The sequence below is a fragment of the Heteronotia binoei genome, chromosome 1, assembly GCF_032191835.1.
Source record: "Heteronotia binoei isolate CCM8104 ecotype False Entrance Well chromosome 1, APGP_CSIRO_Hbin_v1, whole genome shotgun sequence".
Lineage (NCBI taxonomy): Eukaryota > Metazoa > Chordata > Lepidosauria > Squamata > Gekkonidae > Heteronotia > Heteronotia binoei.
The window spans coordinates 262,678,822-262,705,739 of NC_083223.1; the positions used below are offsets into that span (position 1 = coordinate 262,678,822).

General features: G+C 47.3%; 1 protein-coding gene across 1 annotated transcript in view; it reads left to right on the forward strand.

Annotated features, from left to right (window-relative positions):
• The first annotated feature begins 11,377 nt into the window (after nt 1-11,377).
• Nucleotides 11,378-26,918, forward strand: part of LOC132583361 (myelin protein P0-like) — a 35,638-nt gene continuing 20,097 nt past the window's right edge. Inside the window, exon 1 of the mRNA XM_060255020.1 lies at nt 11,378-11,628. Coding sequence (XP_060111003.1) covers nt 11,562-11,628 — 67 coding nt within the window. The 5' untranslated portion in view covers nt 11,378-11,561. The remainder of the gene's footprint in view (nt 11,629-26,918) is intronic.

Consider the following 26,918-nt stretch of genomic DNA (forward strand, 5'->3'; position numbering starts at 1 on the left):
TAGAAATTTCTTGTTGAATCATCCGCCAATACTTTTTTTTTTGCTCTTTCACAAGTCCACCGCATACGGTAGAAAAAACCTTCATGTTTTTTACATTTCCAACATCTGTCCAGCATCTTATTATTCATCTTATTATAACCGAATAGCCCAATTTTGTCAGAGCTTGGAAGCCGGTAGAGGTTAGCCGTGTAACAGTAGCCTCTGCGATCTCTTACAACTGTCCAGCCCACACATTTCATGGAAACCACTGTGGTGTAGCGCTTAGTTTTTACATCCTGTTTCCCTCCCTAATCATGATACCAAGCAGCTTATCAAGTGGTTTTCCCCTTTTCCATTTTATCTTCGCAAAAGTGACCTTGTGAGGTAGGCTAAGGCAAGAGAGCGTGATAGGCTCAAAGTCACCAGCAATCTTGCGTGGCGGAGTCAGGATTTGAACTTGATGGTTCCGGATCCTAGTGTGGTCCTCTAATGCCTATCCTAGTTGAGAACATTGTTCTTACATTTCAGTCTCAGCAAAAAACAAAAACAAAAAAAGGGGGGGCTACAGTAAAGTATGTAAAATACTCCGCTGGCTCTAGCGGGTTAAGTGTTAAACAAGAAACCAGGAGACTCGTGTTCAAATGCAACTCACTGGGTGACATTGGCAAAAGATGAATAATAAGATGCCAGACCGGTGTTGGAAATGTAAAAAACATGAAGGTTCTTTCTACCGTATGTGGTGGACTTGTGAAAGAGCAAAAAAGCATTGGCGGATGATTCAACAAGAAATTTCAAAGATCTTGGGATACGAATTTAAGAAAGTTGCAGAGACTTTTCTGTCGGGATTACAAATGGAAAAATTTCCAAAAGAAAATAGAACTATAATTTGGTACTTGCTTTCAGCCGCTAGGACAATATATGCGTAGTTGTGGAAGCAAGAAAAAATACCAGAGAAATGGGGTTGGATTGTAAAAGTTATGACACTTGGGGGTGAAATGGGCAAGTTAACATGAACCTTAAGAGACTATGATTTAGAAGTAATTAAGATGGAGTGGAAAAAGTTAGGACGTTGTATGCGCGGTTGTGGAAGCAAGAAAAAATACCAGAAAAATGGGATTGGATTTTAAAAGTTATGACACTGGGGTGAAATGGGCAAGTTAACATGAACCTTAAGAGACTATGATTTAGAAGTAATTAAGATGAAGTGGAAAAAGTTCAGAAGATACGTAGAAAAAGAGTGGAAAATAAAAGGACATTGGACAATTTTTGATAATGACTAAGTACAAGAGGGAGGAGGATATTAATTTTGGTTTAATGTTGACGCCCACTCACCCAGCCTCAACAGATCCCTTTGGAGTGCATCACAATCCTCTCTGGTTCTCACCACCCTGAACAATTTAGTGTCATCTGCAAACTTGGCCACTTCACTGCTTACTCCCAACTCCAAATCATTTATGAACAAGTTAAAGAGCATGGGACCCAGTACTGAGCCCTGCGGCACTCCACTGCTTACCATCCTCCACTGCGAAGACTGCCCGTTTATACTCACTCTCTGCTTCCTATTAATTAGCCAGTTTTTGATTCGCAAGAGGACCTGTCCTTTTACTCCATGACTCTCGAGCTTACTAAGGAGCCTTTGATGAGGAACTTTATCAAAAGCTTTCTGGAAGTCAAGGTAAACAACATCTATTGGGTCCCCTTTGTCCACATGTTTGTTCACCCCCTCAAAGAACTGTAACAGGTTAGTGAAGCAAGATCTTCCCTTACAGAACCCATGCTGAGTCTTCCTCAAAAACTTGTGTTCATCAAAGTGCCTTTCTAAAGTGCTGGGTGGCTTCATGCTTGGGAGATGAATCATGGCTGCTCCTCTTTCTCCCCACCCCCCCACAACAAGCCAGGAAAAAGCACTTTATAAACTTTGGACCTGTAGAAAGTACATGCCCTATTGCTATAAATTCTGGGGGTGTAAGCCATTTCATCCCAGTCTAGTGTTGTCTAGTCTGACTACACGTAGCTTGCCAGAATCTCAGACAGAGAAAGGTCTTTTCCAGCACCTGCTACCTATGATCCTTGGACTGGGATGGAACCAGGGCTATCAGTACACAAAGCTCTGTGCTCTACCAGTGAGCTACATCCAGGGCTGGCTCTCCCACTAGGCAAAGTAAGCATTTGCCTAGGGCGCCGGCAGGGTGGGGTGCGCCAAATTGGCCCTCCCCACTCCCCATGCCCTAGACAAATCCCTACTTTGGCTCTTCCTCTACCTGCCCCTTCCCCTCCTTCATAGCTCACCCACCCCACCTCCTCCCTCCCTGCTGTCCATCATCTTCCTCCACCTGCCCCTTCCCTTCCTTTGTAGCTCGCCCACTCTGCCTCCTCCCTGCTGTCCGTCGTCTCCCTCTGCCCAGGAACGCACAGGAACACAGTTCCGGCTGGTGGGGTGTGTGGCCTAATATGCAAATGAGTTCCTGCTGGGCTTTTTCTACAAAAAAAAAGCCCTGCTCTTTGATATATCAGTTTGGTGTCTCAAGGTCCATCCTCTTTCTCCACTGATGAATGGGGTATTAGCACTTGCTGTAGGCTGGGATGGCTTTATCTTTGTCGTTGGTCGTTAAGAACATAAAAGAAGCCATGTTGGATCAGGCCAGTGGCCCATCTAGTACAACAGCCTGTGTCATACGATGCCTCAAAACCAACTGCCACCAGCGGAACTTCCGGAGCCCTTTCGCTGTTTCCTCCCAAGGACCAAGTATGGTTGCCAGATCCCTATTTCTTAATATCTGGGGACTTTGGGGTGGAGCCAGGAGCAAGGGTGTGGCAAGCACAACTGAACGCCAAAGGGAGTTCTGGCCATCACGTTTAAACGGACCACACGGCTTTTAAATGTCTTCCCTCCATTTGGAAATAATGAAGGGAAAGGGCATCTTCTTTGGGGGCTCATAGAATTGGACCCCTTGATTCAGTCTATTTGAAACTTGGGGGGTGCTTTGAGGAGAGGCACTAGGTGCTATGCTGAAAATTTGGTGCATCTACCTAAAAAAAAAATCCAGCCCTGCAGAGCCGCAGATCAGTTCTTCATTATACTCTATGGGAATCAGTCTCCATAGGGAATAATGGAGTGCCCAGCAGACATTTCCCTCCCACCCCCCCACACACACTTTCTGATAACGCCTCCAAACTGGGAGGATCCCCTGCCCCCACCTGGGGATTGGCAACCCTAGCACCAAGAATACAGAGCATCACTGCCCCAGACATAGTTTTCCATCTACATGTTGTGGCTAATAGCCACTGATGGACCTCTGCTCCATATGTTGATCCAGTCCCCTCTTGAAGCTGTCCATGCTTGTAGCCGCCACCACCCTTCTTGCGGCAGTGAATTCCACGCGTTAATTTCCCTCTTCCCTTGCCTACATGGGACCCAGCAGTCCTGAGAGCGCTGGCCTCAAACCACCAAGCCACCCACTCTTGGAACCGTAGAGCGCAGCTAGGAAACAAAAGATTCATTTTGTCACCCCAGCTGTGTGGAATGCCGCTCCCACTGACAAAGGCAGGGCTCCAGCTCCTGTTGAGAGCTTGGTTCAGTCAGAGCAAAGGCTGATGGGATATGGAAGCCGGTGGGCTTTGGAGAGCCTCTGCTCCAGAACACCTTTGACTTGTTGAACTTTGATTGTTCTTCCAGATGAGAAAGACCATGATGGATAGCAGTTAGAACAGATTTCCCCATCCCTCAGCCTAGCTGAACCGGTGGCCACTTCTGAAATTTTGAGAACAGGGAGTGGGAATCATAACAAAATGACTGCCGTGGGTGTGGGTCAAATCACAACATTATTTTGGAGGGTTCAGCTAAATGTTGAGGGGTTCCACGCTAAGCATCCTCATATGATGGAGGTAGACTTTTCTAAATGGGTGATACCCGCAGACACAAAGGTGGCAATTCCTCCTGGGATCTTTTCAAATACCCCCAGTGAAATTGAAGGTGTCAAGCATGCATGTAACATAATGGTTCCTTCGACAAGGAACAGGTTACCTGTCCTCGACTGCTCCCCCCTCCTTTACAACCTTTGGGCAAGTAATAAATCCATCTGGCCCAAGGATGTTTATGCTACAGTCTGGCTGGTATCACTTTCATGTCACCTCTCCCCCAGATTCACACAGACTATTTTTATTGAGCTGAGAGAAGTGTGAGAAAGGGAGATGTTTTTAATAGCCTAAATTCCTTAGCAGTAAAAGAGATAGATGAGGAATAACAAGCCAGTGAGATGGATTAGCCTGAGAGTGTGTGTCCAGACCAAATTCACCCAGCACATTTCCTTTGATTTTTCTTTCACGTTTCATATTTTCCTTTAATTCCCTTTGACTGATTGGGGATTTTGAACTTAGACTTCCCAGAAAGTAGGCTGATACCGACCTCTGAACCCGTGACTCAAGCTGCCTGTATGGTACCCTTTGAAGTTAATCTATATAGCAACTATGTAACACTATGGGCGTTTTCGCACTCACCTTCAGCCGGCGCGATCCCCCTCTTCACCGCGCAGGATCTGCGCAGATTTCACACTAAATGCCGCAGAGCAGCTGGAAGAGCCGAAAACTCCCGGCGCAAAAGCCGCTCAAGCGGAAACTGCTTTTTGGCGGTTTCCGCTTGAGCGGCTTTTGCGCCGGGAGTTTTTGGCTCTTCCGGCTGCTCCGCGGCATTTAGTGTGAAATCCACGCAGATCCTGCGTGGTGAAGAGGGGGGTCGCGCCGGCTGAAGGTGAGTGCGAAAACGCCCTATGTACGGCATTACTTCCAAGGCATGTGTCCTTGGTAAAGCTTCCGCGTTTCTTAAATAAAGCAACTTTTGATTCAACAACAAAAGACTGATTATTGGGAAATATCGATGCTTGACAGAAGGGAGCCAGGATTAGCTCTTTGTTTTGGGAGGAAGCAAGGGGAGTCCTATTTACTTATTCATTTCATTTATATTCCACTTTTCTTACCAGCACCGAGTCAAAGTGGTTTATATTATTCTCTTCTCCATTTTACTCTCACAACAACCCTGTGAGGTAGGTTAGGTTGAGAGTGTGTGACTGGCCCAAGGTCACCCAGTGAGTTTCCATGGCAGACTAGGGGATTGAAGCTTGCACCTCCCATAGCCTAGGTTGAAACCCTTAACTACTACACCATACTGACTAGGAAAAACATTGATATGGCACTCATGAGCATCACTGCGGGAACCACCTAGAGCAAATGTATGGCCCCCACAGGGCTCTTATCAGGCCCACGAGCAACTGGCTGTTGCCTGCTTTCTTCTCTTGCTTCCTTCTGTGTCTCAGCTTGCTTTACCAGGCTCTCTCAATTGCACATGAGCTACAAAGCAAAAGAGCTTGCTTTGCCAGGCTCTTTCAATCACACAGCAAAAGAACTTGGTTTTGCCAGGCTCTCTCAATCACACAGCAGATTTAAGACTGACAAAGTATTATTCAAGGTATGAGCTTTTTGTCTTGCTACAGAGAGAGAGTTTGTGTGTGTGTGTTTTGTTGGGCTTGTTATGCCAGAGCTCTCATGGGTGCAACTAGGTTTGCCTCCCCTTTATCACTATATTCATGTCCTTGTGATCCAGTCTTTCTCAGTAGGAATGCATGTGAACTGTTTAGATGAGGAATAACAAGCCAGTGAGATGGATTAGCCTGAGAGTGTGTGTCCAGACCAAATTCACCCAGCACATTTCCTTTGATTTTTCTTTCACATTTCATATTTTCCTTTAATTCCCTTTGACTGATTGGGGATTTTGAACTTAGACTTCCCAGAAAGTAGGCTTATACTGACCACTATACATGGCTGTCTCTCTATTGTTGCACTGCCTCATAGGAGTTGCTTCGTTGGAGTTGCTTCGTGTGCTGGTCAAGAACATGTGAGGGCACGTTGGCACAGATGCAAGGCTATGTGTTTGTCTAGTTTTCCCTAAGCAAATAATAACTACAGCTCCTATGAGGCAGTGCAACAATAAAGACAGCTATGTATAAATCCAATCTCTTCTCCTCTGCTGCCCAGACTTCTTTTAAGGCCCTGTGCTTTCAACAGGGGCTTCCAAAGTGTTGGACTCAGGAAACTCAGGAGGGAGGGTGTCTCAGTGGTAGAGCATCTGCTTGGTAAGCAGAAGGTCCCAGGTTCAATCCCCGGCATCTCCAACTAAAAAGGGTCCAGGCAAGTAGGCGTGAAAAACCTCAGCTTGAGACCCTGGAGAGCCGCTGCCAGTCTGAGTAGACAATACTGACTTTGATGGACAGAGGGTCTGGTTCAGTATAAGGCAGCTTCGTATGTTCACTTGCCCTGATTTGTCCTACCAGTGGAAGGGCACTGCTCCGAATAGAACCAAATTTGTGGCCAAGCAGCGGACGGGAATCACCTGGGCTGCCCCTCCCATCCACTCTAACCACTGCACCACACTGACGGTGTCTGATAGCTGGGCACTCTGCAGTCATTTCCCTACAAGGAACCTTCACAGAGTTCAATGGCAATTAAACTGCAGTGTATTGTCCATAGCCAGCTTCAAGAGGGGATTGGATAAACATATGGAGCAGAGGTCCATCAGTGGCTCTTAGCCACAGCGTATTGTTGGAACTGTCTGTCTGGGGCAAGTGATGCTCTGTATTCTTGGTGCTGGGGGCGGGGGAGGCAACAGTGGGAGGGCTTCTAGTGTCCTGGCCCCATTGATGGCACCTGGTTTTTTTGGCCACTGTGTGACAAAGAGCGTTGGACTGGATGGGCCATTGGCCTGATCCAACATGGCTTCTCTTATGTTATTATGGCTGTCAGCGGGCAGACATTTTGTTTCCCCCTCCCACCAGCTCCAGTTTGCATCATTGTCAGCTGAGCGACCACATAAGAGCACATAAGTGATGCAGGTCTACAGCTTCTTTCCTTTCCCCTCTTTTGCAATTTATAACTGTTCAAGAAGGATCGAATGAAAGGGAGGGGGAATTTAGTGAGCCAGTGAACTGAGTCCAGATTCGGCCGCAGGTTCAGACGGTCTCTGGGTGAGTGGAGCATCCCCTCCGCAAAGGAAAAACACCGCATGCGATCAGGGACACTTTCCTTTTAGACAATCTCACAGTGATCATAGCGATTGTTCACCATTGGTCTGGACAATCCACACAGGAAAATCCAGTGGCAAACGATCCTTCGAGAGCAAGTTTCAAAGAATATGACCTTTTCTGGAGAGCCAGTTTGGTGTAGCGGTTAAGTGTGCAGACTCTTATCTGGGAGAACTGGGTTTGATTCCCCACTCCTCCACTTGCAGCTGCTGGAGTGACCTTGGGTCAGTCACAGTTCTTGAAAGAGCTACTCTCTCAAGAGCTCTCTCAGCCCCACCTACCTCACAGGGTGTCTCTTCTTCTTCTCCTCCTCCTTCCCATGGAAGTGAGCAATGGGCTTCTCCATGGCCAGCTTCTCCACATTCTCCCTATGGAAGCCATTCCCCACTACCACCACTAGGGGCTTTTATTGCACAGTCTTTGTACTTGCCATACTAGTAAAGTAGTAATTGGCATGCTGATATGCTGTTATATTGGTGGTATCTCACTATGTCGGTGACCAGTAGCGGGGGGAGCTTTAAAAATCTCCCTAAGAACATAAGAGAAGCCATGTTGGATCAGGCCAATGGCCCATCCAGTCCAACACTCTGTGTCACACAGTGGGCATAAGAACATAAGAGAAGCCATGTTGGATCAGGCCAGTGGCCCATCCAGTCTAACACTCTGTGTCACACAGTGGCCATCAGAACATAAGAGAAGCCATGTTGGATCAGGCCAATGGCCCATCCAGTCCAACACTCTGTGTCACATAAGAACATAAGAGAAGCCCTGTTGGATCAGGCCAGTGGCCCATCCAGTCCAACACTCTGTGTCACATAAGAACATAAGAGAAGCCATGTTGGGTCAGGCCAATGGCCCATCCAGTCCAACACTCTGTGTCACACAGTGGGCATAAGAACATAAGAGAAGCCATGTTGGATCAGGCCAATGGCCCATCCAGTCCAACACTCTGTGTCACACAGTGGGCATAAGAACATAAGAGAAGCCATGTTGGATCAGGCCAATGGCCCATCCAGTCCAACACTCTGTGTCACACAGTGGGCATAAGAACATAAGAGAAGCCATGATGGATCAGGCCAGTGGCCCATCCAGCCCAACACTCTGTGTCACACAGTGGCCATCAGAACATAAGAGAAGCCATGTTGGATCAGGCCAATGGCCCATCCAGTCCAACACTCTGTGTCACATAAGAACATAAGAGAAGCCCTGTTGGATCAGGCCAGTGGCCCATCCAGTCCAACACTCTGTGTCACATAAGAACATAAGAGAAGCCATGTTGGGTCAGGCCAATGGCCCATCCAGTCCAACACTCTGTGTCACACAGTGGCCATAAGAACATAAGACAAGCCATGTTGGATCAGGCCAATGGCCCATCCAGTCCAACACTCTGTGTCACACAGTGGGCATAAGAACATAAGAGAAGCCATGTTGGATCAGGCCAATGGCCCATCCAGTCCAACACTCTGTGTCACACAGTGGCCAATATATGTGTGCGTGTATACACACACACATATACACACACACACACACCTATATATATACTGTGGCTAATAGCCACTGATGGACCTCTGCTCCATATTTTTATCCAATCCCCTCTTGAAGCTAGCTATGCTTGTAGCTGCCACCACCTCCTGTGGCAGTGAATTCCACATGTTAATCACCCTTTGGGTGAAGAAGTACTTCTTTTTATCCGTTCTCACCTGTCTGCTCAGCAATTTCATCGAATGCCCACGAGTTCTTGTATTGTGAGAAAGGGAGAAAAGGACTTCTTTCTCTACTTTCTCCATCCCATGCATAACCTTGTAAAGATTATGTTTGCATATGCCCTAGTTAGCATATGCCCTGACCGGAATAGCCCAGAGTAGCCCAATCTTGTCACAATTCAGAAGCTAAGCAGGGTTGGCCCTGGCTGGTATTTGGATGAGAGACCTCCAAGGAATACCAGGGTTGTGTTGCAGAGGCAGGCAATAGCAAACCACATCTGAACATCTTTTGCCTTGAAAACCCCAAGAGGTTGTCATAAGTCAGTAGTGACTTGATGGCAAAAAAGCTTGTGCGGGGGGGGGGGGGGACTGGAAAAAGGAAAATGGCCCTAGTGAGAAAATCCACACTTTTTTGCACAAACAACCAGGTCAGCTTTCCTGTGATCCTTCCCTAAATAGCATAACAAATCAGGTTTGGGAAGGCCTGCAGAAAAGGCAGGGGAAACTCAAGAGGGAGTACCACAATGCTATGTGGAAACAGCAGGGAGGAGGAATGCTTCCTGTCAGCCTCCAAGCTGTGCCAAATAACATGTTTAAGTGACCCGAACCTTTGTCCTTTTATGTTCAAAGCGTGTGCTCCACCAGCAGTCCTTCAGTCCTAGGACCCATGATCCTCCATGACTAAATGAATTGGAGAGCCAGTTTGGTGTCGTGGTTAAGTGTGCAGACTCTTATCTGGGAGAACCGGGTTTGATTCCCCACTTCTCCACTTGCACCTGCTGGAACGGCCTTGGGTCAGCCATAGCTCTGGCAGAGTTGTCCTTGAAAGGGCAGCTTCTGGGAGAGCCCTCTCAGCCCCAGCCACCTCACAGGGTTCCTTTTGTGGGGGAAGGAGATAAAGGAGATTGTAGGCCGCTCTGAGCCCGTGTCCTTGAAAGGGCAGCTGCTGTGAGAGCCCTCTCCAGCCCCACCCACCTCACAGGGTGTCTGTTGTGGGGGAGGAAGGTAAAGGAGATTGTGAGCCGCTCTGAGACTCTTCGGAGTGGAGGGCGGGATATAAATCCAATATCTTCCTCTTCTAAATGAATTGGTTCCTATATTGAACACATTGCTGAGATCGGGTCCGTCACCAGCCTATTGAAATGCGACATTTCTCACCCGAAGAACGCATCATTCCCAAGATTCTGCATAGTCCACTCTTTTCAGAAGTGCACATCAAGTTGGGCATTAGAAATTATTGGGCATTAAAAATTATTAGAGTGAGACTATCTTATTGCGAGGTTATAATATTATTTTGGCTCTGACCACAAACCAAACAAGACAGAGATTGGACTTTTGTACAGAATAAATTGCTGTCTAATGTTTTTAAGATACATGACGGATGATCTAGCGGTCAGTGTTCCCTCTAAGCTGAATTAGCATAAGCTAGCTCACAGATTTTTAGCCTCCAGTTTACACATTTTTGTCGTAGTTTAAGAAGGATGATCCCAGAGCACAATAATTGATGCAGTAGCTCACAACTTTAAAGCCAGTAGCTCACAACTTTAATACCCAGGGCTTTTTTTTTTTGAGCAGGAACGCAGTTCCGACTAGCTTGGTGTTGGGGGGGTGTGGCCTAATATGCAAATGAGTTCCAGCTGGGCGATTTCTACACAAAAGCCCCGCACAAAACTATGGTGCCATCAGGGGTGTGTGGCCTAATATGCAAATGAGTTCCTGCTGGGCTTTTTCTACAACACCCCCCCCCCGCTAATACCACTAGCTCATATAGTAGAATTTTTGCTCACAAGACTCTGCAGCTTAAAGGGAACATTGCTAGTGGTCATAGTCAGCAGTTCTTTTGACTTTTCATTTCCACCACCAATCCCTCCCACATTGGAGTCGATTGAACATTTTGTTGTTGGCAATGGCTCTCCTAGGTTCACAAGGTCTCAGGCAGAGGAAAGCACTTCCCGACACCTGAGACCCTTTGAACCAGGGTTCCAGCCTTGGAATCTCCTGTGTGCTGTGCCACGGAGCCCCTCACTCAATACATGGAGTGGGACCCGACAACCTCTTTAGCCTCCCTTCCTATCCTCAGTCATAGGAGAGCCAGTTTGGTGTAGTGGTTAAGTGCGCGGACTCTTATCTGGGAGAACCGGGTTTGATTCCCCACTCCTCCACTTGCAGCTGCTGGAATGGCCTTGGGTCAGCCATAGCTCTCACAGGAGTTGTCCTTGACAGGGCAGCTTCTCAGCCCCACCCACCTCACAGGGTGTCTGTTGTGGGAGAGGAAGATAAAGGAGATTGTGAGCCGCTCTGCGATTCGGAGTGGAGGGCGGGATATAAACCCAATATCTTCTTCTTCATACAGGAGACTGAAGCGATGCTGCTTTCGACATCCCCTCGCCCTCCACAGTGCTCAATCTCCTTCAGGCCAGTTTGCATTCCTTCTGGAGGCCGCAGTACCACCCACACCACCAGCCGAGAATGCGCCTGAACAATAGCAGCTGTTTACTGGGCAATGCCGCCAGAGCGTGTTTACCACCTTTTTTGCAAGGGACGATCATAAATACCCCCCTTTCACTTTTGTTCCTCTCTGCTTTTTCCACCCTTCTCCTCCTTCTGGGCTCCGGAGGGCCCCCCACGAAACTGAATGCCAAGTTCCCATTGGCTCGGTGTTTCTGCAGAGCCGGCATCCTGCCCGGGTTGGCCGTGCTCTTAAACCAAGGGTGCCACCCTCCAGGGCATCCTTGAGAAAGGAGCCCGCCGTCTCCGCAGCCAGTTCCGCCCCTCCATGTGGCTAGGGACTGTACAGTAACCCACAGCCATGGGGTCCCAAGGCAGCTTGGGGCGGGAGAGCCTCCTTCTGCTTGCAGTGCTGGTATCAGCGATGGGTAAGTGCTTCTCGTGGCGGTGGGAGACAAAGGAGAACCAACATGAACGTCAGAACAGCCCTGAAGTTCCACCTAACCCACACCGATTTCCTACTAGCCTTATGCCACTCTCATGCTTCTCTTCTCAGCGGGGCTTCCATTGGATTTCATACTATGTGCTCCAGAGCTGCAACTAACTTCGCCTTATTTGAGCAGCAAACAAACTGGTTTTTAGAGGAACTTGTTTGCTGCGCGAAAGAGGCAGAGTGAGTTGCAGCCCCAGGGCAGATAGTGTAAAATCCTACAGAAGCCACGCTTGGAAGAGGAAAGTGAGAGCGGCGTGAGGCTATTGGGAGATTGGTCCCAGTCTTCCGCTTAAAGCTTACAAAGAAGGGGATAGAGTTCACAGATCTCCCCTGTCTCTCAGCATCGTAACCAACAGCCCTGCATAGACTTCTCCTCCTTTGGTTTGGTGCAGTGGTGAAGAGCAATGGACTGTAATCTGGGAGGACAGGATTTGATTCCCCACTCTTCCTCCACGTGCAGCCAGCTGGGTGACCTTGGGTCAGTCACAGTTCTTTCAAAGCTCTCTCAGCCCCTGCTACCTCACAGGGCATCTGTTGTGGGAAAGGAAGGGAAGGTGATTGTAAACTGTTCTGAGACTCTGAGTTTAGGGTGGGGTAAAAATCCAACTATTCTTCTTCTTCTTCTTCTTCTTCTTCTTCTTCTTCTTCTTCTTCTTCTTCGCCTGTAAGGAAAGGCTGAGAGACTTGGAAATGTTCAGTCTGGAGAAGAGGAGGTTGAGAGGGGACATGGGGATCCCGTGAATTTAGTGGGAGGTGTTTGTGAGTTTCCTGCATTGTGCAGGGGGTTGGACTAGATGACCCTGGAGGTCCTGATTCTTGAAGCTTTTGAAGGGCTGTCACGTAGAGGAGGGAAGGAAGCTGTTCCTCTTGGCACAGAGGAGAGGACATGCAAGGATGTGTTTAAATTAAGGGCGGGAAGGTACCGACTGGATATTAGGAAAAACTTTTTTACTGTCAAGAGTAGTTCTTCAGTGGAATGGGCTGCCTAGGGAGGTGGTGAGCTCCCCCACCCCCCCTGGCAGTCTTCAAGCAGCGGCTGGACAAACGCTTGTCAGGGATGCTCTAGGCCGATCCTGCATTGAGCAGGGGGTTAGACTAGCTGGCCTGTATGGCCCCTTCCAGCTCTGTGGTTATACGATGCTCTTCTTCGTCAACAATTTTTAGAGCTATTGATGGGCTGTTGCCCTGACTTGGATGGTCCAAGCTAGCCTGAGCTGGTCAGTTTTTGGCTGCTAAGCAAGGTTGACCCTGGTTAATATTTGGATGGAAGACCCCAGAAATAGTCCAGAGTTGCTACACAGAGGCAGGCGATGGCAAAATTGGCTTTGAATGTTCCTTGCCTTGAGAACCATATGGAGATGTTATATTTTCTCACCAAGGGTCCAACATCTTGTTTCCAGTGGCCAGCTGGATATTTTCTGAAAGCCCCTCAGGTTGGCCACAAAGGCAACAGCCCTGGAGATATACTGACCCTGAACATGACAGTTCCATTTAGCTATCATGACTCATAGCCATCCATAGATTTCTCCTTGACCTTTTTGTGTCAAATCAGGGTGTCCTTTATCAAAGATTTCAGGTTTTCACGGCTGGCATCATCATTAGGGTTTGTAGAATCTTTCGGGCTCAAGTGCCGTGTTCTACCGGAGAAAGTTTTCCTTCCAGACGTTTCGTTCTCAGCTGCGGAGAACATCCTCAGTGGCGTTGCAGCCGGAGCAGGCGCTCTGACCTTCTTGGCTGCTGTGCAGGGTGTCCTTTGTTTGACGGATTGATTTTAAAGAGTCTAGTACATCATTTACTGGATTGTTTGGCAGGCGTGTGTTCGAAACCCTCCTCATTTGAGCAGGACCGGCTCTACATGTTTTTTGAGGGTGGGCAAAATTAAAAAATGGTGCCCCCTTATGGGCCATTCTATCTTATGGTGCCATAGAATACAATGGACTCCATACCCAATTTGGCGCCTCCCTCCGTTGGTACCCGGGGCAAGCACCCCCCTCTGCCCCCCCCCCCCAGATCCAGCCCTGCATTTGAGTCTGAAGTCTGAGTCAAGTCTTAAAGGTATTAACCTATATATGAACATATGAAACTGCCTTAAACTGAATCAGACCCTGGGTCCATCAAAGTCAGTATTGTCTACTCAGACTGGCAGCAGCTCTCCAGGATCTCAAGCTGAGATTTTTCATGCCTACTTGCCTGGACCCTTTTTAGTTGGAGATGCTGGGGATTGAACCTGGGACCTTTAGCTTACCAAGCAGATGCTCTACTACTCAGCCACCGTCCCTCCTTGACCTTTTTGACCTTTTCTGAGGTTCTGTATCTGACTACTGTATTTTTGTCCCATCCTCCCTGCAAGGAAATTGGAGAGGCATGCATGGCTTTCCCTTCCCTACTTTAGGCCCACAACAACCCTGGGAAGTAGGTTGGGCTGAGAGAGAGTGTGACTAGCCCAAGGTCACCCAGCAAGCTCCATGCCAGAGTGGGGATTGAACCTGGGTCTTCCAGATTCTAGTCTGATTCTGTAACCAGTACCATCCCGGATTTCATAAGGGTCTTATCATCTGGCTGAATTGGTTTCAAGATTTGATTTCCATCAGGTCAGTCATATAAAAACTCACAGCTTGGACACAAAAATTCTGATCTTCCTTTGTGCCTCGTATTCGGAGGTAGACTACTCCTGACTGCGAAGGTTTCATCACCAGTTATTGTTGCTGGCAGGCAGTGATGGCCTCAGAACCCATAAATGAATCCATTTTTAGTAATATCATTTGCGCAGTGGTTTGTTCTCACTATCTGGCATTTCAAGGTTCTGGCATTGAGCTTGCGTGCTTCACTGCTGTTGGCAGACTCATTTTCTACAAACTCTTTTTAAACGCCATCTAAATTCACGATCCCATCATGTGGCGGAGAGAAACGTTGGAGTCCAGTGGCGCCTTGAAGATCAACAAAGTTGGACATAAGAGTTCATGTGTTCAAATTAGGGTTGCCAATCCCCAGTTGGGGGAGGAAGGTAAAGGAGATTGTGAGCCGCTCTGAGACTCTTCGGAGTGGAGGGTGGGAAATAAATCCAATATCTTCATCTACCTCACAGGGTGTCTGTTGTGGGGGAGGAAGGTAAAGGAGATTGTGAGCCGCTCTGAGACTCTTTGGAGTGAAGGGCGGGATATAAATCCAATATCTTCTTCTTCTTCCCTGTTTGTGGAATGCGGCAAAATTAGAGAGAGAGTTCCCAGCCAGATCTCTTCCAAATCCTTCTCAGATCTATTCCATGAACCTTCCTCCCGAGAAAGTCCTTTTAGGATTACACTGTCAGTCTAGGCTGAGGGAGGAACTGATCCACAGATAGTGCGGCATTAGGGAAAGGAATTAAACTTGCTAGTAAAGAGAAAGAGGGAAGTGGCTCAGTGGTACACACACTTTTACATGCAGCGAGTCCCATGCTCAAAATACTTGGGGACTTTGGGGGTGGAGCCAGGAGACTTTCCCATTCCCTAAAATAAATAAATAAAAATACAACAGTGCAGTTCCCCTGAATACCGTCTTCATTCCTTCATCCCGCAGCAGTTGGCTGCACTTCCACTCCCCCCCCCTCACACACACACACACTCACACATTTAAAACCTAAACATATTTTGCTATACATTAATCATGTTTCTCAAGTAGTAAAAGTATTCATGGAACTCCTGTGTTTGTTCATCTCTCTGGACTGGATCCCACAAATCTGTTCCGCCTTCCCCCAGCAGTGGAAGACTTCCATTGTTACAAGAACTCCACTACAAGAACTACAGAACTCCTTAGATCATGGAAGGGACCTGAGGAGGGTTCCAGTATTAGCAGATCCATGTGATCCAATCTTCAACTCTTGAGGGAGGTCAGTTTGGTGTAGTGGTTACGTGTGCGGACTCTTATCTGGGAGAACCGGGTTTAATTCCCCACTCCTCCACTTGCAGCTGCTGGAATGGCCTTGGGTTAGCCATACCTATCGCAGGAGTTGTCCTTGAAAGGGCAGCCGCTGTGAGAGCCCTCTCAGCCCCACCCTCCTCACAGGGTGTCTGTTATGGGGAAGAAGATTTAGGAGATTGTAAGCCGCTCTCTGCTTCAGAGAGAAGGGTGGGGTATAAATCTGCAGTCTTCTTCTTCTTCAATGCCCTTTGCTTTGAACCTTTGCTTCCAGGACTTTCAAGCGTTGCCCCTTTGTTTAGATTGAGGTAAATTGGTTGCTTGGCATGCAAATAGATATGAAGGGAGGACTGGCGTCATGGCTTTGAAAGCGGCAAAGGCACTGATGATTTCCTCCGCCGAAAACATTGCACTATGCGAAGCTTTCTGTTATTTTAAATGCATATATTTATGGAACGGTTTGAGTGAGAAAAGCATAACTGGAACAGAAAGTATTAATAAACGCATCTACACACAAAGAATTGAATGTGAGCATAAAAGAGAAGTGAAGGGGGATGTAGAGGGAAATTACCTCAGTAATGACAGTAAAAAGCACCCTTTTACCATTTCAAAGGTAACGCATTGCTTCTGTCTCAGCCACGGAATGCATTAGAACAAAGAAAAACACATTTGTGTTGCTCATGGATCTCATCTGGGTGAGGGTTTTTTTTTACTATTAATATAAGACAATGAAAGGCATACCAGGTTGCTAGGTAAGAGTGTTTTCCTTATCCTGCAAGCTGCTCAGATTCACAATTTATGCACAACTGTAGCTCCACGTGTACTGTTTATTCAGTCCCAGACCATCTTTGCGGCAAATAATAAGCAAAAATGGAGACTTTGCTAGGACACAAGTGTCATGTCCCTAATTTTGACTGGGGAGGAAACACTTTTTTAAGATGTAGCAGGCAGAGGTGGTGTCTGCACAACAGCTTCCTGGGAATCCCTTAACTGTTTTAGGATCACTCATCCTTTTTTCCCAAGGGAGAAGGGAGAATTTTGGACTCATAGAGTCATAAAATCACAGAGTTGGAAGGGGCCATACAGGCCACCTAGTCCAACTCCCTGCTCAATGCAGGACCGGCCTAGAGCATCCCTGACAAGGGTTTGTCTCTGGCTATGTTGAATTTTCAGAGGCTTGGACAAGTGGGAAACTCTTTAAACCATTTCGGTGAGCCAGTTTGGTGTAGCGGTTAAGCGTGCGGGCTCTTATCTGGGAGAAACGGGTTTGATTCCCCATTCCTCCACTTAACAGCTGCTGGAATGGCCTTGGGTTAGCCACAGCTCTGGCAGAGGTTGTCCTTGAAAGGGCAGCTTCTGGGAGAGCTCTCTCAGCCCCACCCACTTCACAGGGTGTCTGTTGCGGGGGAGGAAAGTAAAGGAGATTGTGAGCCACTCTGAGTGAGGGGCGAAATATAAATCCAATGTCGTCTAGTCATTTAGATATCCTGTCCTTCATTTGAAGGGAGGGGGGTTCAAATATTTCTTCTTCAGACATTTGTAATGGCAGGAGTGGGCCACGGATACCTCATCTCTCTTGCAAATGTAGCAATGACTGAAGTCATTGTGGGGCACTGCCCTTCACCGGCATCCCTCTAAGCTTATTGTGAGCTAGCTCGCAATTTTTTTAGCCTCCGGCTCACACATTTTTGTCTTAGCTCAGGAAAAATGGCCCCGGAGCAAACATAATTTATGCAGGAGCTCACAAACTAGAATTTTTTGCTCACAAGACTCCACAGTTCAGAGGGAGTATTGCTCTTTACATCCCGTTTTCTGGGAGAGATGCTGTAGAAATGTCCCATTTGAAGATGTCCCAAACAGCTGGGGGCACTTTGAGCGATGCTTGCAGGAACTCATTTACATATTAGGCCACACCTCCTGATATCACCATTGTTTCACATAGGACTGTTTTGTAGAAAAAGCCCAGCAGGAATTCATTTGCATATTAGGCCACACACCCTGATGCCAAGCCAGCCCTGTATAAGGATGTATGGAGATCTATATGGATTTTTCTACTTACAGAAGAGGCAGGTGGCTCAGGGGTTGTTCTGAATCAGGCATGGTAAAAAAGGCTAGCCCGATCTCACCAGCTCTGGGAAGCTGAGGAGGGCCTAGGGTTGCTCTGCACAGGCAGGCCATGGTGTTGGTCTCTTCCCTTGAAAACTCACAATTTGTCTGCAACTTGATGGCACTTTCTACCACCAAAATGGAGGGACACGGCTACAAAGTCAAAGACTTTTATTGCTGGAAAGAACTCAGCTGGCCTTCATCTTCTGGCCTCACAGCTGGCATGCTACTGTTGTCCTTGTGGCTTTCCAGCTTACGCCCAGGATGTGGAAATGGCCTTTATATTTCTATATTATTTTCATCGTACAGTGGTCAGAGCATCTGATGAGGATCCAGGAGATACGTGAACTCACGAAGCTGCCTAAGACTGAATCAGACCATCAGTATGGTCTACTCAGACTGGCAACAGCTTTTCAGGGTCTTCAGCAGAGGTCTTTCATAGGGTTGCCAGCCTCCGCGTGGAGCCTGGAGATCTTCTGCATTTACAACTGAAAGATCAGCTCCCCCGGGGAAAAAAGGCTGCTTTGAAGGGTGGACTCTATGGGCATTGTACCAGGCTGAGGTACAACCCTCTCTAGGGTTGCCAATCCCCAGGTGGGAGCAGGGGATCCCCTGATTTGGAGGCCCTCCCCCCCGCTGCAGGGTCATCAAAAAGGGGGGGGGAGACGTCTGCTGGGCACTCCATTATTCCCTGTGGAGAACTATTCCCACAGGGTATAATGGAAAATTGATCCATGGGTATCTGGGGCTCGAGGGGGGCCCCCTGTTTTTTGAGATAGATGCACCGGATTCTCAGCATAACATCTGATTGCTCTCCTCAAGACACCCTCCAAGTTTCAAAAAGATTGGAGCAGGGGGTCCAATTTTATGAACCCAAAAAGAAGGTGCCCCTATCCTTCATTATTCCAAATGGAGGGGAGGCATTTAAAAAGCATAAGGGCTCTTTAAATGTGATGGTCAGAACTCCCTTTGGAGTTCAGTTATGGTTGTCACATCCTGGCTCCACCCTCAAAGTCTCCTGGCCCCACCCCCAATGTCCCCAGATATTTCTTGAATGGGACCTGGCAACCCTAGGCCCCTCCCCTCCCCAAACTCCATCCTCTCCCAGATCCATCCCCAAAGTCTCCAGGTGTTTTCCAACAGAGACCTAGCAACCCTATTCACATAATCCCCCACTGTGCCTTTTTAGCAGGAGACACGAGGGATTGAACCTGGGACCTTCTGCATGCCAAGCAGATACTCTTCCACTGAGCTACAGCCACTCCCAGGCTGAAATCCCCACTCCTCTGTCCTGAAGGTCACTGGGTGACTTTAGGCCAGTTATGCTCTCTCTCTCTCAACTGCAACTATTTCACAGGGCTGTTGTAAGATAGAATGGAAATGAAGGTCCATGTTTCTTATACCACCCTGCTTGGAAGAAGAGCAAGCTGAAGGTACTAGAAGCGACCAAATGTGAAATGTGACAATCTGGGCCCATTTCTGCAAATGTACATCATGTCCTGAAATATATATCCCAGATGTAGAATTAGGCATTTTTATAGCTTGATTTTATGATGCAATTTATTGAGCGTTTTTAAAGCAAGCCCGTTAACAAAGTGCCCCTGACAATCTAGACAGGTTCGTACCAAAAAAATTACAGCTGCCGCATTATTAAACTCGTCCGAATTTATGCTTTTCGGGCCTGTTTGTCAATATTTATTCATTATATGTATCGTACCCAACAAAATATATTCTGAAGGCTCACAGCCAGACAACCCCATCTTGACTTTAAGAGATCGTTTATGCACCGGAAAGCAGAAATGCTACGTTTTTATTGTCGTTTTATTTTTAAACTGATTGTCAGTAGGTTCCAGATGGACACATCTTGCCGCAGAGAGTAATTACCACAGAGAGCGATGAATGAAGGGACCACATCTTGCCATAGTGAGTGATTAATCTATGGAACTCACTGCCGCATGATATGATGCTGGCCTCAGATGGCTTTAAGAAAAAATGTGATTGACAGCCAGCTAGTAGTCCTTGGTGATCCTATTTGCCCAAATAGGATCACCTAGGACTACTAGCTGGCTGTCAATCATATTTTTATCCTGTTCTCCTTCTAAGCTCAGGGTAACATACATAGTTCTCCCCTCGTCCATTTTATCCTCACAAACCTGAGAGAGAACAAACAGCCCAAGGCTGGCCAATGAACTTCATGGCTGAATGAAGATTTGAACCCAGGTCTCATCAGCCTTTGTCTGATGCTCTAACCCAGGGGTGTTTGGGGCCAAATCAGGCCCCCGGAGGGCTTCTGTCAGGCCTCTGAGCAACTGGCTGTCATCTGCTTCCTTTGCCCTATATCTTGCTTCCTTCTGCATAAAAGCTAGCTTTGCAAGGCTTGCTCAATTGCACAGGAGCTACAGAGCAAAACTTCTGTTTTCTCCATTGGCTGAGGCTCCTCCCTTGGAGCGGAATAGCTTGCTTTGCCAGGCTCTCTTGATCACACAGCAGAGCTACTGAGCCAAGTCTCTCTTTCTTCTGTTGACTGAGGTTCCTCCCCCATCCACCCCACTCCCTGGAGAAGGAAAGAGCCAGAGTTGGGGAGGGACGGTGGCTCAGTGATAGAGCATCTGCTTGGGAAGCAGAAGGTCCCAGGTTCAATCCCTGGCATCTCCAAAAAAGGGTCCAGGCAAATAGGTGTGAAAAAACTCAGCTTGAGACCCTGGAGAGCCGCTGCCAATCTGAGAAGACAATACTGACTTTGATGGACCAAAGGTCTGATTCAATATAAGGCAGCTACTTATGTTCAACAGAGTTTCCTTTGCCCAGTTCCCTGGATCCCATGGGAAAAATACAAAGAAAGCACCTTTAAGATCAATGAGTGCTAACATTTTAAGCATATTTTATGTTTTAAAAGTATATATACTTGTGTTTGTCTGTATTTTTTATAAAATTTACATCTCTGCTACCTAATCTTAAATAGGTACAAACATGGTCCAGCCAGACAAGGCCTGGCCCAACAAGGTCTCTTTTATGTCAGATACGGGCTTCATAAAAAATGAGTTTGACACCCCTGCTCTAACCACTACATCTCATTAGCCTGGATGAAACAGCTGGGTCACCAGATGCAGAGAACGCATATCAAGGGAAGGGAAATGACATTCAGATCTGCGTGCGAATTTCACTGAGGCCAGATCAGACAAATTCTGAGTGGCGGACAGTTCTATCATTATCTGTGGAAATAAAAAGAAGCTTCCATAAACAGTGGCCGTTTATCTCTGAATACTAGATGCTAGCTAGGGACATGAGGCAAAAGAAAGCCACCATCTTTATGCTGGGCAGACAGCTTTGCAGTTGTGTGACTGGTAAATAGAAATAGATTGGCATGCAGAGAGACAGTGTATTTGTAGGCTCCAAAAACACATGATCGTGATATTTATTTTAACATTATAAAACAGCCACAGGCTGGGATGACTGGACTGAGGTCATGGCTCCGTGCAAAAGGGGTTGAAACCTTTCCCTGAGGGTTTTCCCTGGTAGAAATCCTTCCTTCCCCTTAGCTGATAGCAGCTGCAGTATAGGCAAAAGGCAGGTATTATGGGTTGTTGTCTTTGGAAGCACGGGCAGGGTGATTTCTCTCAGAGAAACAGCTTGATTAACTCTGCCTGCCCCAGTACAAACTGAGGTACTCTCCCAGCTGCTTTTTAAATATCAGGAGATCCTAGGGTTGCCAAGTCCAATTCAAGAAATATCTGGGGACTTTGGGGGTGGAGCCAGCAGACTTTGGGGGTGGAGCCAGGAGACATTAGGGGTGGAGCCAAGATCAAGGCTGTGACAAGCATCATTGGACTCCAAAGGGAGTTCTGGCCATCACATTTAAAGGGACGGCACACCTTTTCAATGCCTTCCTTCCATAGGAAATAATGAAGGATGGGGCACCTTCTTTGGGGGCTCATAGAATTGGACCCCCTGGTCCAATCTTTTTGAAACGTGGGGGGTATTTTGGGGAGAGGCACTAGATGCTGTACTGAAAATTTGGTGCCTCTACCCCAAAAAACAGCCCCCCCAGAGCCCCAGATACCCGTGGATCAATTCTCCATGATTTTCTATGGGAATAAATCTTTATAGGGAATAACAGAGTTCCCAGCAGACATTTCCCTCCCTAGAAAATAATGAAGAATTAATCCGAGGGTTTCTGGTGCTCTGAGGGCTATTTTTTGAGGTAGAGGCACCACATTTTCAGTATAGCATCCAGTGGCTCTCCCCAAAATACTCCCTAAGTTTCAAAAAGGTTGGACCAGGGGGTCCAATTCTATGAGCCCCCAAAGAAGGTGCCCCTATCCTTCATTATATCCTGTGGAAAGAAGGTATTTAAAAGGTGTGTGGTCCCTTGAAATGTGATGGCCAAAACTCCCTTTGGAGTTCAATTATGCTTGTCACACCCTTGCTCCTGGCTCCACCCCAATGTCTCCTCCCCCAAAGTCCCCAGATATTTCTTGAATTGGACTTGGCAACCCTATCTGTCTCTTGGAGATCAGATGTAATCCCAGATCTCCAGCCACCACTTGGAGGCTGGTAACCCTATCTGTGGTTTCTGCACTAGTCAAAAAACCCCACAAAAGTCCAGGCCAAGCTCAGCTGAGTCTCTTCACCACCATCCATTATGCGCATTTTCATGTATTCATTGAAAACTATGTAATGCGCACAGCAGAATTCTCTGCATGATTTGTTGGATGTAAGACTCATTTGCCAGTGGGGTTGCCAGCCTCCAGGTGGTAGGGAAAAAACTGTGATACAATAACGAAAATAATATAATCAAAGTCCAAAAAATTGTTATTTTACAAAACCTTTAAGTAACGTAATTACCACATAATACACTCATTCCCTATTTCCCAGTAACATTCCATAACAGCATGCGTCTAAGCACACATATAATATTTTCCAGAAATGAATTCCATCAACAAAGTGCTTAGTGCAGAAAAAGCGCTTGTATAACAAAGTGCCAAAATAGATCCATTAGTCCATTTCATGAAGACTCCACAATATCCACCTGTGATGGAGCTAGCTTATAGCTTGTCGCGCCGTTTTCAATCTCTTTATCAAAGAGGGGTGTCCAAAGTCTTTTTAAATCTTTACATCACAAGAAAATGCAATAGCTCATATGAGCACACCAAATTCTTCCAAGGTATCACCACCATGATGGATCTCTTTTGGCACTTTATTATACAAAGTAAAGTAGAGTGAAGTAAACTAAAGTAAAGTAGAGTAGAGTAAAGTGAAGTAAAATAAAGTAAAGTAAAGTACAGTGAAATAAAGTGAAGTGAAGTAAAGTAAGGTGAAGTGAAGTAAAGTAGAGTAAAGTAAAGTGAAGTGGAGTAAAGTAAAGTGAGTGAAGTGGGTAAAGTAAAGTAAAGTGAAGTGAGGTGAGGTGAGGTAAAGTAAGTGAGGTAAAGTGAAGTGAAGTAAAGTGGAGTAAAGTGAAGTAGAGTGAAGTATAGTGAAGTGAAGTGAAGTAAAGTGAAGTAAAGTAGAGTAAATTTATTTTTATATCCCGCCCTCCCCCGCCAAAGGCGGGCTCAGGGCGGCTCACAGACAAGCACTTTTTCCTGCACTAAGCACTTTGTCGATGGAATTCGTTTCTGGAAAATATTATATCTGTGCTTAGACGCATGCTGTTATGGAATGTTACTGATTGCCTCACCCAGTGGAAATAGGGAATGAGTGTATTATGTGGGAATCACATTATTTAAAGGATTTGTAAAAATCGCAATTTTGGGGACTTTGATTATATTATTTTCGTTATTGTATCACGGTTTCTTCCCTGCCTCCAACTTTTCCGTGATTCTCCCTATTAGTATCGAACCTCCAGGTGCTGACTGGAAATCTCCTGGAATTACGACTAACCTCTGGGTAACCGGATATTTCCCAATCCAGAGCTAGCTGTGGCTACCCTATTTGCCAGGGAGTCTGTGGAGGAACATAGCCCTAATCTGTTTTTGCTGGTCATGAATACCACACTGAAATCCCTATTAATCTCCTTGCATTGGCTGCAGAGATTTCAGCAAATGCCTGTTCACATTCATGAGTATTCATGAGGCACAGAAACTTGACACGCTTTCAGAGGTGGGCTGGGCATTTAACTTACAGGAAAAGAACCTGGTGGGCCACAACCCTGGAGGGCTTCTAGCAACTAGAACAAGAACCAGACTTCAGTAGCTCTGGAATAAGCTTACACATGGAAGCTTATAAACTGAAGAAAAATTTTGTTGGTCTTAAAATTGCCACTGGACTCAAAGTTTTGTTCTGGCATAAGCGGCTTATACCCAGAATAAAACTTTGTTGGTACCTGAAAACCTGTGCGTGCACACAAAGCTTATACCCAGAATAAATCTGTGTTTGTTTTAAGAGCATAAGAACGTAAGAGAAGCCATGTTGGATCAGGCCAATGGCCCATCCAGTCCAACACTGTCGCACAGTGGCCAAAAAAACAGTTGCCATCAGGAGGTCCATCAGGGGGCCAGGATGCTAGAAGCTCTCCCGCTGTTGCCCCCCGCCAAGCATCAAGAATACAGAACATCACTGCCCCAGACAGAGAGTTCCAACAATATTCTGTGGCTAATAGCCACTGATGGACCTCTGCTCCGTATGGTTATCCAGTCCCCTCTTGCAGCTGTCAATGCTTGTAACTTCACCACCTCCTATGGCAGTAAATTCAATTTATTCGTTCTAACCCGACTGCTCAGCAATTTCATTGCACGTTCACAAATTCTTGTATTGTGAGAAAGGGAGAAAAGTCCTTCTTTCTCTACCTTCTCTGTCCCATGCATAATCTTGTAAAGCTTAAAGGTGTCCTGGGACTCCAACTTCATTCTGCTGCTTCAGTGCATCATGGCTACCACCTGAATCTATGTTCCACCCACATAACTCATGTCCCTCTGCCCATAAGAGGCCCAACGTCACCACTTCAAGTACCAGAGGATGGTGTGGAATTGTTTCCTATGGCCCCAGAAGGTAGGACCAGAACCAATGGGGGTTGACACTAAATCAAAAGAGTTTCCGGCTCAACATTAGGATGAACTTCCTGACCATTAGAGCAGTTCCTCAGTGGAACAGGCTTTCTCGGGAGGTGGTGGGCTCTCTTTCCTTGGAGGTTTTTCAACAGAGGCTAGATGGCCATCTGACAGCAATGAAGATCCTGTGAACTTAGGGGGAGGTGTTTGTGAGTTTCCTGCCTTATGCCAGGATTGGACTGGATGACCCTAGAGGTCTCTTCCAACTCTGTGATTCTATAATTAGGAAGAACTTCCTGACCTTTAGAGCGGTTCCTCGGTGGAACAGGCTTCCTCCTTGAGAGGTGGTGGGCTCTCCTTCCTTGGAGGTTTTTAAACAGAGGTTGGATGGCCATCTGACAGCAATGAAGATCCTGTGAGTTTAGGGGGAGGTGTCTGTGAGTTTCCTGCATTGTGCAGGGGTTGGGCTGGATGACCCTGGAGGTCCCTTCCAACTCTATGATTCTATGATTAGGAAGAACTTCCTGACCTTTAGAGCAGTTCCTCAGTAGAACAGACTTCCTCCTTGGGAGGTGGTGGGCTCTCCTTCCTTGGAGGTTTTTCAACAGAGGCTAGATGGCCATCTGAAAGCGATGAAGATCCTGTGAATTTAGGGGGAGGTGTTTGTGAGTTTCCTGCATTGTGCAGGGGGTTGGGCTGGATGACCCTGGAGATCCCTTCCAGCTCTATGATTCTATGACTTCTACCTGGGGCCTACCTAGCAGTGTCAAAACAGATGGTTTGTCAAGAGTTTGGCTGACCTCAAGACACAGTAGCTGCTTTGACCTGCTTGGGAGATCACCCACAACACCAGCAGGCAATGACTTCTATCACTAGGCATGCATAGCAGGAAAAGAGCAGGAGTGAAATCTCCAAGCTCAGGGAAACTGCCCATGTGGTGGAATTTGCCCTCTGAGGCGGAACAAAAGGCGAGGATTGTGCGGCACACAATGCCTCCCTTTGACGCCAAAAGTTCTGGGAGACTCAGCAACGTTCTGTGAACATCGGAGAGGAGTTGATGGAAAGCAGCTAGCTTCTGCCGAAGGAGCCGCCCACGCCCCGCATGGATGGATGAGGGGGTGGAGGAGGACAACGAAGTCTTACAGAGCCAGCACAGTGAGCCATTCTCCAGAGCCGAGACCTTGCCTGTTCTTCCACTAGAACAATAAGGATTTGTACACCTCCACTTCATGCCATTTGGCCTCGATGTGGTTATGCAGTGTCAGTTTGCACGGCCTTCATTTGGAGACTAATACAGAACACCTAGGTTGATGACGCCTGGACTTGACATAGGATTGCCAAGTCTGAGTTGGGACATTCCTGGAGATTTGAGCAGGGATTTTTTTGTAGCAAGAACTCCTTTGCATATTAGGCCACACACCCCTGATGTAGCCAATCCTCCTGGAGCTTACAGGGCTCTTAGTACAGGGCCTACTGTCAGCTCCAGGAGGATTGGCTACATCAGGGGTGTGTGGCCTAATATGCAAATGAGTTCCTGCTACCAAAAAAACTGTTTGACGGTATAGCCTGGGGGGGGACCCCAGCGGGGTATAATGCCACAGAGTCCACCTTCCAAAGAATCCATTTTCTTCAGAGGAACTTATTTATGACATCTAGAGATTACTTGTAGTTACGGGAGATCTTTGAGGCCCACCTGGAGGTTGGAAAGCCCTAAACCTCAGCACTTTTCCAGGCATTCCATTTCTCCTGGGTCTCTTAGAGATAGCTCCATGTGTAAAGGCAGTCTACCGCTGAATGCCAGGTGCTGGGGGCAAGCAACATGCTCTGCTCATGAGTCCAGAGACAGCTGGCCGATCACTTTCAAACAGGAGGCTATACTGGCAGCCCCGTAGCCAGAAATTTTGGGATAGGGGGCCCAGGGCATAACATTTTGGGTGGGGGGGCCGTGGAGGCTTGGCTGCTTTTTCCAGTGGCCAGCTGCCCGGCCCCAGCTTGCTCACTCTCATGCTCTTGGGGGTGGGAAGAGACTGGGGGGGAGCGGCAGTAGCGAAAATGGGGCTGTGGGGAGAGTGGGGGAGGCAGGGAAGAGCCCAGGAAGAGCAGCAGCGGTGAAAACGGGGCCGTGGGGAGAGTGGGGGAGGCAAGGAAGAGCCCGGGGAGAAAAGAAGCAAAAACGGGGCTGCGGAGAGACCAGGGGAGGCAGGAATGGGGTGGGAAGAGCCCGGGGAGAGTGGCA